Source organism: Hermetia illucens, chromosome 1 (assembly GCF_905115235.1).
Source record: "Hermetia illucens chromosome 1, iHerIll2.2.curated.20191125, whole genome shotgun sequence".
NCBI classification, from domain to species: domain Eukaryota; kingdom Metazoa; phylum Arthropoda; class Insecta; order Diptera; family Stratiomyidae; genus Hermetia; species Hermetia illucens.
In genome coordinates, this window is record NC_051849.1 from 92,301,342 (window position 1) to 92,314,244 (window position 12,903).

Consider the following 12,903-nt stretch of genomic DNA (forward strand, 5'->3'; position numbering starts at 1 on the left):
TTGTTATCAGAATGGTATATGATGGTGCAAAATGTGCTGCACCGGGCAAATAATCGAGGATTTTCAGGGCGAAAGCAGAGTTCGCCTGGAATGAGTCCTGTGGCCGAGATTATATCTTCTTGTTATCGGTGATGTTGCTGCCTTGTCCGGAGGACGATGCGGAGGAATTCTATGGACGATGACATTTTCCTCAAGCACCTTAACTACGTTGATGACATCTGTTTACTCTCTCACTGGGTGTTGGACCTTGGCCAAATGGCTCTGGATTTGGAAAGAGAGGCAAGTAGAGTTGGACTGAAGGTAAACACTAACAAAACCAAGGTTCTCAGTCTGACGGATCATCGCACGCTCCCTATCTGCAGCAATGGGTAGAGCATCGAAGGCGTCGATTAATTTGTATATCTAGGAAACGTGGTTTCTACTGAGGCGGCATCATCACCAAGGTCAAGTTGAGATTGTTCCGTGTTAGCGTTCTTTCCGCGTTGCTATATGGGAGTAGCACCTAAGCTTTCTTCAATACCTGTCTGGGTCGTATCATCGGAGTAGGCTGGCCACAATATCAAACGAAGAACTTGGTTGGCGCACAGGGGTACCATTTGTGCGCACTGTGATCGGAAGATGGAATTGCCGTGGATAGGCCACACATTAAGAAGGGCCGCAAATTGCATTGCGGGCTACCCAATGCAATGGAATCTATTCTACCAAAATGGTCGATGAGTAGGTCGCCCCAACGGCATTCGGCGCAGAACAATAAAGGAGGAGTGACGGTGTCTCAAGAAGTCATGGGGGGTGCTGAAAGGCATTTCAGGTAACCGCAAACGATGGGGGGTCAATGTGGTTGATGCGCTATACCCCACCAAGGGGAGAATGGTAACCATATTACTATTACTATACGTTGAAGTCGAAGTCGATATGGCGGAATGTTGAAAAGATGATCGTAGCCTTCCACAAAAGGCTTAGGAAGGAAACAACCAGCCTGAACAATTCAGGAATACGAAGGAGAACAGTAGTTAGGTTAAATTCTGATCTGGCAAAGTGAAAGGATAAGAAAGCCGTTTTAGTTGGAGAGAGTCCAACATAATCGTCTGACAGGAACTAATGGACAGAGAAACAGACACAGCGGCTCCACCAAGAAAAATGGAGACAAAGATTTCCGGAGACCAAGGAATGAAATTGGACTGCAGAGCCTTCTTCTAAAGCCTAGACTGACTACGAGTGTTGTTACCTCACGTTATCAATATGGATATTTCAATGTCAGTATAAATCTGGTAAACAAGGTCAATATAACGACTCATTCTAGTGCACTGATGTTGCCGTTGTGTGGATTATCCTTAAAATCAAAATCAATGCAGTACTACCAAACGAGTCGTGCATTCGTAATAAGGGTTTCTGAATTGATAAAAAAAGTCTAAGGTAATAAAAATCATGTCGCCTTCTATTTTCCAAGTCAAATTCGAAATGTGTTTGGGGTAACAAATTGGATTGCTACACTTAATTTCAATTCTTAATTCCCTGTTCACTGCCTCTAGTGCTTCACTGCCTTCCGAGCAGATAAACATCCAATTATAAATGCCTACTTCCATTATTTCTTATGCCGCGTTTTATATTAAATTACGCATATCCACTCTATGCTGTGCCTCCTTACATTATAGATAAAACGGGGACGAAAATGAAATAGCTTTCGAATAATATACTGTTTTTAGAAAGAAAAAAATCCGAAATATACTTAATGACATTCTTCTTTTATTTGTTTCGCCATTATTAAGGAAGGCAAGCAGGCATTAAGTTCTGAAATTTATTTTCCACGTGCTTCCAAACAGAACCTCCATGCCCATTTCGCCCATTTCTGATGTCGCGCTTCTACGTATAATGCTTCCACCCTAGCCCCTCCATCTGCCGCCGACCTAATTGTAGAATTGCTAGAGAACTGGGCGTGCTTGCAATTGGCTTTGTCGGAAAAGGATTTCGAAATCCAGGCGGAAAATAGAAAACATTTTGGAAGCTTTTCTGTGTCACCAAAAAATTGGATTCGTTCTGTTGTCGATAACGAGCGGAACTGTTGTTTGTTTTCCGTTGGTTTCCTTATATCGATGAAATGAAGGAAGACGTGGATGAAACTAGGAAAATAGACGGTAAAGTTACTGAGCTCCATGCGTGTACTGCCTGAAGAGACTGGCGTTTGTTAAATCCGTTTGTGTAAGAGGTTGATTGAATTTTCCAATTTTCTGACAAAAAGCTTCTAAAGATTTACTTAGTCGGCAGCCAGATAAGGAATGGGTCAATAGAATTCCTTTCGGTTATCTATCGAGTTTATTTTTGTGCGATGATAGTTTACTATCAGCTCATCTGAAGCATTTCGTTACGATTAGGCCAGGTGATAACAAAAGAATATTCCGTTGGCCGATGTAGGAAAAAACTTTGTGGGAGAGTCCATTTACACAAAAGATCTGGGTCAATGATGGGCCTAAGCGACACTGAAGCTTTCAATGATTGCGTGTCCTGGCGGATTGATGTTACTGCGGAGCAATAGAAAACATGTTTATTTACAAGAAAAACAGAAAAGGAATATCAAGTATCCTTTGTTCTGAATATTACTGATTGTACTGTTCGCGATAAAATCTATGGGGTGGGATGAGTTTAGAAATGTGACTGCGACAGATAGGAAACTCCATTTGAATATTCAAAATCTTTGAGCTGGTTGACTTCCTAATTTCCTTCACTGAAATTGTACACACATCTAACGTAAGGGTTATGCTATGATTTCGGGCTAGGATGTATAAATGTAGAAGGCCATTGAGCGTGACCGAATTAGGGGCTTTGTTTATTTAGGACTACATCCACTTTAGGCGCTTAATCGAAAGAAAACAACTTACCCATTAACTTCATGACCTCCTTGTGGTTGATGAACACATTAAGGTAGCCGACCGACAAATAGGGACACCAGGTGACCAAAGTGCCCCAAAAATAAAGCCAAAACTTTTCCATTTCATTCGTCGCTAATTGCTTCCCAGTACGAGGTAGAGCAAAGTTCACGAGGCAGCAGAGTGCTTGTTCACCTGGACGCAGCGATGCTTCCTGATTGAGCTCCTTTTTAGTCTTCCACGTTCAGTGTTTTTGTTTTCCTTCGCTCTTGCTGTGCTTGTTCTACTGGTACACCGGATGTAGTCCTTTCTATTGAATATTTCACTTTTGTTATCTGATTTCCGGGTGTAGAAAACCGCAACAGATTTCACAAGCGACGCTCTATTCCATATGTGAAAGGCGAAGCGGAATAGTTAGGAGAAACTGAAAGGAATTTCAGGAGTGGGACCTGCGTGAATATAGAGATGAACATTTGGGACGTTGTTGTGCGGTTTTTCAGTTTCACAAGGCTCTCATGAAATTCCATGGAAATTATTTGATTTTGCCTCTATCTTTTTGTTTATCTTTGACGGGGCTAGTTTGCGGTGGTGGAGTTGATTTGTTCATTTGCAGGACTATACCACGGTACGTTCATGGGATTGAACGAAATCGACCCTGTTTCTGGTAGTACTTGAGTTGGTGTGGTTGCCGGTACCGTCATTGCATTGGAAGGTGTAAGGATGTAAGTCGGAAAGTAGTTATCAAGCAAAGTGTTATATGATGAATAGTTATAGATGAAGATATGATATTACAGTTCAGCGCGGGGCATAGGCGTTTTAAATCCTGAAAAGAAGGACAATAATTAGTACCAATATGATTATGACAATAAACTACGGCTATAAAATGACCACTAATTAAAGACATCTAGTTATAAGTACTACATACATATTTATTAGTTTTTAATGTTTTGGATTGTGGTAAATTTACACAAAAGGAAGAAATTCGACCTATTAGAACTTCCTCAGTAATAGTAAAATTTCCAGCATGTAAAGGGTATTTTGCGGCCTAGATACTGCATAGGAGCAATTCCATGAATGTATGAAATGAAGTCCTTTTGCTATGGTTCGATGATGTTTTGCGCATATCTGAACTATTCAGCTGAGTGTCATAGCGGAAAATCCTTTATAGATGACATTCAGCATCACGGTGCCTCTATATGCCTCTGTCTTGCTGCTCTGGGTTCAAATACTAATTGTTTTGCGTGTTCATCTGTAAGCTGTGAGCAGTATTAAGTTTATTATACTTCACTAAGGAGTGAACACGGAACACTATGTGTGATGAATGGCGTTGTGCAGTAAACTGCCTTTTTATTTAATCGATTTGGTTGTAATACCATCGGCTCCTGAAAAATTATAGTTTTTATACCAATGGTTGTATGCTCCGATATTAATCAAAGTTACCTCAAAGTAACGACTGCTTCCCATAAAGGACAAATACAAGAATAAAAAGGGCTGTTAACATGCAGATGTGTGTGCTGCGGAAAGGGGCTGATCTCATTGCTACCATCCTTGCCTATAGAAAACCCTTTATGATTTTCCTCAGCAACGGTACTGAAGTCATCTACAATTCTCGCTTTCTCTAATTGTCCAAAAATTCAGACGACGTAGCCTGTGCTTTGATATTCTGAACAGCCTAGTAGCCGATGGTGTTAGACTGTTGCTAATGGCTACCACAAAGCATGCTTTAATGTTTCTGACAGAATTTTGTTCGAAATACTCTTCTCTAGGTTAAGCATATCACCAGTGTGCACTTCGATGCTTAAAGGTGAGTATAGAGGCGATTCTACCTAAAGATAACAATGGTTGATCTGAATGCCAAGGTGGGCTCTGACAACACCTTTCTCGGTTAATGATCAAAGGGTTTGTAGACTTTTGAAACTTTCACCGCCTGGTCGTCGGTGGCGTACAGGGTCTACTGACCGTTATCTAATATTAATCAAATTAATCATACCGCGATCAGGAGTAGATTTAGGAGGTGCCCTCTGAAAGTTTGCAACAAACAAGTTGCCGTCATCCTTCTTGAAAGGGACCATCATTAAATGGTGCCGGCATTAACCATGCGGCATTTTTCTGTACAGCCCTGGGGGTATTTAAGAGCCCTCTCCATGTATGTATGGTTGCTATTTACCCTTTGAAGGGTATACCCCGTCAACTATACCTTCGTCTCATTCTTTCTAGCTGCCTGAAATACGCTTCAACCCCCCTCTTCCGGAGACGCCGCACTCCTTTTCTACTATTCCGCACCAAGGACTCTTGTGACGACCCACTCATCGGTCATTTTGGAAGAATGGATTGCACTGTATGGCGTATGTATGTGTGACAATTACCATTTCCGCCTTTCGAACACATCGCCCACGGGTGTTTGATAGAATATCAGGTCAGCGTATTCCGATAATACATCACTGACAAGCGTTCGCGAAAGCTAGGAGTGTTTGAGTGATTTCATCAGCGCGGTCGAGTAGTTTGAAGAAAGATATAATAGTCCATTGAGCTCCTCCACGTTCTCCGGACAGGGCAGTTTGAAAAACGTCACCGATAACAAAAAAAATAATATCGGTGACAGTATACAACCCTGACAGACTCCACTTTGAGCCTCAAATTGTTCTGAAATTTTACCTCGACGCAAAACGTGATATTTTGCGCCACCCTATTTCTCCCCTATAGCAGCTATTAATTATGACCCTTCTACGTAAGGCATGCTGGGTATTGCTACTTCCACTCGTAAGGAAATCTTGGCAATCCGAATCGTTGCAAAAATCATACCAAAATAATCCTGGAACGCATCAAAGAACATCTTGAAAGTTTAATGGACAGAGAGCAGGCTGGTTTCCGCTTTACACTCTCCTGCAATGACCACATCAACACCTTAGGGCGTGAACAGGGAGTGTATGTGGAGAGCTCTATGTATTCTCCCATCCCAACCATATAAATACCCTTTGCGTCATTGTGGAACAGTGTATGGAGTTTAGATAACCGCTCCACCAATCCATTTAGAGTAAAAGTTTTGATAGCGTGAATAGAGAGTGTATCTGAATACTCTACGCAGAAATAGCATCCCTCAGAAACTAGTAGCTACGATGAGAGCGACATATAATAGCTGTGCCCAACGAAAGGGTTTGTTAAGTGGTGAAATCGAAATGTGTAAAAAGCTAAAACTGAGACAAAATATGAGTTCTATGTCTCTCACTTATTTCGTATTCGGAATGTGCAATGAGAGTTAAAGTGTCTCCGACTCATTGATTATCAATGCGCAATCGGATGAAAACTATGTAATAATTGTCGTGGAAGAGGTTTAGTTAAACGTGTAGGACGAGCATGGTAACACGCAATTAGTAGACGTACTAACTTGTTGCCATAACTTGCAATCCTACACAAATGAGAAAATTGGGAACAGATCTCGACGGAGATCTTCCAATAATACATGTGTGTGGTGAATATGTGTGTGTGAAAACAGGTTTAGCTTGAAACCCTTCCACTTGTCCAGTTTTACGCTTTAAGATAAGAAAGGATCTCAATCGAAGATACGCGGTGAAATAATAAAGTAGAAGATTTTAGAAGATAAAAGATCTCGGCCGACTATCGAGCACCAATCAAATAAATAAAGACAAATTGATGGACTCTTTTGTGTTTTAATATTTGTGCGTTGAAATACTTTACATTTGGTCCTTCGAGCCGGATCTATCGCATCGGCAATAAACAATTTGCAATCGTGTAATTGAATAATTTGATAAGAGTCAATGAGGTGTCGGTTGCGGTTAAATAATTGTTGAATGTTTGTGTATTGAATAAATTTGGTGAATTTCTAAATTTCGTCGGAAAATTACTGCCATGTTGGGATCTGACCAAGTCTTGTAATTTGTTGTCTCGGGCGCGCCGTGCCAAATTCGAAGACGACAGAACATTACGAAAGAACAGCGTGCGAAGTTGCTGCCGCGGATTGTGAAATAGCGGGACAACTGCAATTATGCCTCTATCGTTGCAGCCTCGGAACTGTCATGGGCTAAAATTAGTGATGGAAGTGATTTTGCAGTGAAAAAACAAAGTCTCGCCTCACGAAATCATCGAAAATTTTACTGTGAAGATTGACGCGTAAAAGGCGTCTTCCGTATCTATGGTGGGTATCTTTCGTGGCCGAGAATCACGTAGTCTTGTTGCAAAGTTGTGCAGCGCTATAAAAGTAGTTGCGTCTCAGCACCGTGTTTGTTTCAGTTTACCGTGAGTGTTATCCTCAGGCCGTTAGTCCGTGAATTTTTGTGAAACCCATTGAAATTGGAAGTTAAAAGATGAGTCTCGTCTGGACTTTGATCGCGACCTTCTTTTATGCCGAAATCGGCGTAGTTTTGTTGCTCGTTTTGCCGGTGGCCAGCCCATCGCGATGGCAACGATTCTTCAGATCGCGGTTTCTAGCAATGTTATTTCGGCAGGCGCATGCATATTTCTTCCTTTTCCTCGGCGTCTTGGTTCTATTTCTGTTGGATGCAATCCGCGAGATGCGTAAATACTCATGGACGGATCCCGGCGCCGAGACGCACCTAAATGTGGAGATTCAGCATAGCATGCGGCTGTTCCGAGCCCAACGCAACTCCTACATTTCTGGACAGAGGCCTCCATGAAGCAAGCCCAGACTGAAAGGAGAGTCGAGTGGCGCGGAAGAGGTCAAGTCAGAGGCAACAGAGGAACATAGGTATGTGTCTATGGTGTTTTGTTTCTTTCGCGGCCACTGCTGCCGGGAGATAATAAGGAAACGGGATCCCGAAGTACCGTGAAAATGGCCGTCGGAGGACGGACCATGCCAATTTGGAAACTGGGAAAATAAAATGATTTCAGGAAGTGTACGAAATGGTCAACAACAATTTAAATTTAATTTACTTTTTAATTGGAATGTTTCAACGATTAAATTATATTTCCAGATAGGCAACTATTATTTGCTTGCGTGTGTGTATCAACTCATTTTAGCAGAAGAGGAGGAGCTACAACCGAACGATATATTGATTGTGAAATTGCCAAGAATCGTGCTGTCTAATAAAAGTAGGCTGAATCGTGCGAGATTTTGTTGGTGCCAATTTTCTCGCAGATCGCATTTGTGGTGAAGTTCCTTCCGCTATGTTGGATCCTTGCAGCGGCAACGGACTAAAAAAAAAAAGGGGGTTCTGTGTTCAGGTCGTTCTCTCCTTTATGTATATATTGTTGATGTATGTTGACTCCTGTTAATTTTTTGTTCAACGTCGTATGATTTTGTGAATTTTTAGAAGAGGTTTGGTTAGCAGGGGTAACTGCTTCCAAATATCGTTTTCGACTGGATGCTAACCAGCCATACAAATACAGAATTAAATAACAATAGGATTCCACATATTTAGATATCAACCCAGTTTTATTTAATTCTTATTTAAGTAGAGAGAACGATCCTAGATGCCAACTTCAATTCATAATTTTCCTCTCTATTAATCTTGATATCTGTTTATATGCACACAAGCACCATAGTACGTTGTTGATGCATCCAAAAATCAAATCAATGCAAATTAAAGCAACAATTTTGAACACATTCAACCCAAATAATCTATTAATCTATATATTTTATCCCTATTTGTTTCATATTTCCATATTTGGTGCATGGAATATTTATCATTAAAGATGTTGGTGCCAATAATCCCATTGGATCAGATATCATTGAGATCTTACTTAACACCTTTCTGTTGATCATGGTAATAACAATTAGGAAAGCCAAAATACTCATGCAAGACATTGCATGATGGCGCCAAGTACTTTTGGATGACTTTTTGATTTAAAATTCCATATGTGAAATGTTCTTTACTATTTCATAAGAGTTCAAAAATCACTTGCGTAGTTCAAGTTTCTTTGGAATACTCTTTATTTTATTTTTTGTTTTCGTTAATTGCTCCAAGAATATGCTTCTGCTGCTAAACCGTCTATATAAGGACAAGAAATTATATCATAATTTGCCGTTCTTGGGGGTATTTCTTTTTATTTGAATAGCAAGCGATTGTAAACGTTGCAACGCCCACGCTATCAAAGGTAAATGTCAATAATTCAAAAATTTTGGCCTTAATGGCAAATAAGTATTCAATGACTACTAGATTAAATGCAGGATGCATTAAAACCACGCTTCGGTTTAATTACTGCTGGAGGGTGCGATACTCCATGATGTGGCAAAGTATATTCAGTAATATCATTTTCATGCGATGTTAATCGCATTCGTTTTAAATTTAAATATTTCATTATTCGTTCTAAATAACGTATATTCAATTTAATATTTGGTGGCAATCTTTGTTCTAATCTCAGCTGTTGAGTTGGTGATTCTTCTCCAAATCAAACTGGCTCTTTGTGGTCAAAGAATATTGTGAAGCGCTTGGGCAGACTCCCCATGAGCTTTAAAATAGCAAAGTCTTGATTACTTGAACAACATTAAACATTTACTTTGTTGAACATCACTTACATGTACAAATTTTCCTTACTTTGTAAAATTCTTAATTATGTTCATAAAAAATTCTGCATTGTGCCTTTGTCAAGGTTCTGCTCACACCAATTTTCCACAAGTGAGCAATAGTGTATGAAAGAATGTTAACCGTTATTATACAAAAGAATTTGAATAACTGGCGAATGAGGAACGGAATAGGAGAAGTCAATTTGTGTTTGCAATATTTGCGAATTTCATTTGTTTACATGATTAAGTTTGATAACTTATACATAAGTTGCTGTGAATCAACTTTATACTATAGACGGTTTGGATGGTTTGGATACATTTCATAATTCTAAACACTAGGAATCTCCCCAAGGTGGTTCTGTATTATCAATTATTTTTTCTTTTCGTTGAAATAATGCTGAACAGTGGAGCTACCTTCGTTGATTCTCGGAAAAGTTTTCTAAGGAATAATTTTATTTGATTATTCTTTTATTCAATTCAGTTAAAACTTCTAATTGATTTCTTTTAGTGCCTTAACATAATGAAGTGTTATTAATTAAGCAGATAATAATTTGAAGTCTAACTCATGATCTGAAGATTTCATTATGTTTGGCTAATATGATTCCATTGAGTCGAATAAAATTCAAAGTATTGCGAAAATATATTGATATTAATAATATAGTGGGACTTTGAATATTTCTAATCTTGAATAATGGTACGAGTATTCTACAAGCTCAAGGCAAATCCAGCTGATTATATTAGTAGAGGTATGTCCCCAATAAAGAGAATTAAAAATAAAATGCGGTAGAAAGGCTTTTCAGAGTCTTGGATTTTACATAAAGTGGTAAAATTTCGTAAAAGCAAAGTTGATTCACACTAAAAAAAAAGTAGTTCAAGTTCAACAAAATCCAAATTGATAATTTAGAGTTTTTAAAGAAGTACTCTTCCTTTTCAAAGACAAAAAGGATTCTAGTTTACATTTTGAGATTTTTCATAGCTTTGAAAATGTCGATTTAATTTTTAACTTTGAGCGAGCTAAGAATCGTGGAAGTGAAACTAATAAAATACATAACATAGTAAGTGAGTTAAAAAAAGGGAAGATCTTAAATCATTAAATAAAAATAAAACTAGGTAGCTTGATCCTACTACAATATATTTTAATAGTTAGTAAATACGTGTTTCGAGAGCTACTTACTCTCATCCTCAGTACTTAAGCTACCTTCGGAATGATAACTATCTTAAATCATTCTTTTTTACTTCTTTGTGATCAGAATAAAACAGTTAGAGTTCAAGGAAGGATATATGATTATATAGAGAATTTAAAGTTGAACTGAAAACTGAATCAAATCATGGGCAATTTGCTTGAAATCATATAAGACCAAGTAGGATTTCCTCAGTTGTGAGTGTAAATCATCAAATTACTGATGCCTTTTTGCGGCATTCAAAGATTTATCGGTAACCAAGGATTCTCCTTGCGACTATATTGAACTAATGAAGCTAAATCTATACTATATTTAACTATACACTATACTATAAATGAGATACCTTAAAAGTATATAATACAATACCCTAAATTTTGTATGAAATAGAATGAAATTTAATTCCCAAGCGGTGGTTTGTTGAAAAGAAAATATTAGACCGGTGAAAATGTATTTCAAAACAAAAAATATGATATGATCTGTTTGTTTATTCAAGGCGAATTACGCCATTTCGAACGGTTCAAACGAATTGACTATATTGACGCTATGTGTTTTTAATGAGTAATTCCCTAAAACTATATATGTACTTAAGTAGATGAAAATATTGAATACTCAGATCTATGTGCAACAATAAGTTAAATACGCAAAACCTTAAAAAAAGTGAACAAATTGGCGAAAAGATATTTAATTTGAATAATTAAATTAAAGAAACAAAGTCAATATTGAATTAGATAATATCGCTATTGCAAAAGATCAATTCCCGCAGCAGTAAAAATAAATATAATATTCAATCAATTTTTCAAATGAATAGAGGCACTGCTGCCCGGGGAATATGTTAAGTGGTGAAATCGAAATGTGTAAAAAGCTAAAACTGAGACAAAATATGAGTTCTATGTCTCTCACTTATTTCATATTCGGAATGTGCAATGAGAGTTAAAGTGTCTCCGACTCATTGATTATCAATGCGCAATCGGATGAAAACTATGTAATAATTGTCGTGGAAGAGGTTTAGTTAAACGTGTAGGACGAGCATGGTAACACGCAATTAGTAGACGTACTAACTTGTTGCCATAACTTGCAATCCTACACAAATGAGAAAATTGGGAACAGATCTCGACGGAGATCTTCCAATAATACATGTGTGTGGTGAATATGTGTGTGTGAAAACAGGTTTAGCTTGAAACCCTTCCACTTGTCCAGTTTTACGCTTTAAGATAAGAAAGGATCTCAATCGAAGATACGCGGTGAAATAATAAAGTAGAAGATTTTAGAAGATAAAAGATCTCGGCCGACTATCGAGCACCAATCAAATAAATAAAGACAAATTGATGGACTCTTTTGTGTTTTAATATTTGTGCGTTGAAATACTTTACAGGGTTTATGGCAAAAATTTCACTTATTTAAAACTGGTCCCGTCTGAAAAGACCCACGTTTGTTTGTGTACCCCCTTTCGTACAAATTAAGTACGCAATTTCAGCGACCATTTCATGCGATTTAGATGATTCACAATTTATTGTCATTGGTACACTCGCGTAAGCTATTGATGCCAACGTATCCCCTTCCCTACTTTGCTACTGCAATGTCCAAGTATGATGTTTATCTCATACCTGAGGTAGGCTTCGCGGATTCTATCCGCTGCCCCGTACAAGGTGGTCTCTCTTTTCCACCACTTTTCCCATGTTTGCATACATGAGTTTATCGTTCTATAATTTTCACCAAATAAATGGGTACACGAAATGTGCGTGTGGTATAAAGAAAGCCCTAGGAGAATTTGTAAGATCTCCCATCAGGTGCGACCTCCAGTTGATGAATATGGGGATGCCCGCTGATGTGGCTTTTCAGATTGTGCATGAGCGTGTGTTTGTTCATCACTGGGGCGTGGATCAAAAGGCTATGGAAGTATACCCAGGACACAAAATCATAATGAAAGACGAGAGACGGAGTAAATTTACGCTGCAGGGCCCGGAAACCAAATACCTTTTAGGACTGAGAAAGCGTTTGGGACTCATGGAAAAAAGAGCCCTGAGTTGGAGGAATTAAAGAGACAGGATTTGCTTGTGCAGACCACTTACAATTTCTAGGTGCAAATCGCCATTATTAGTGAGTCCAAAAGAAACCTTGACAGTAATGTATCGGCCACAGATTCGACTGGGGCAGCTGCGATATGGACGAGCGGTCGCCAAGCCATGCGATGCATGATAAGTCAGTCGGCCAGTGGCTTTCTGTGGGCCAAAATAAGTGATGTGTATATATACAACTGATATGTCCTATCAGTTCATGCAGACTCCCCAAAGAGTGTGCCCTACATTCAGGGCTGCCTCAGATGATGCAGGGTTCGTGTCCTCGGGAATCATTCCGGTTGACACCTTGTGTATGTCCGAGG

The 12,903-nt window shown here is 38.9% G+C and overlaps 1 protein-coding gene across 5 annotated transcripts in view; it reads right to left on the bottom strand.

Annotated features, from left to right (window-relative positions):
* The window catches only part of LOC119661765 (tyrosine-protein kinase Drl), a 119,254-nt gene that overhangs the window by 58,585 nt on the left and 47,766 nt on the right, over window positions 1-12,903 (bottom strand). For all 5 annotated transcript variants that reach the window (XM_038071239.1, XM_038071238.1, XM_038071237.1 and 2 more), the window contains exon 3: window positions 2,874-3,684. In XM_038071239.1, the coding sequence (XP_037927167.1) occupies window positions 2,874-2,985 (112 nt within the window). In that variant the 5' untranslated portion in view covers window positions 2,986-3,684. The remainder of the gene's footprint in view (window positions 1-2,873; window positions 3,685-12,903) is intronic.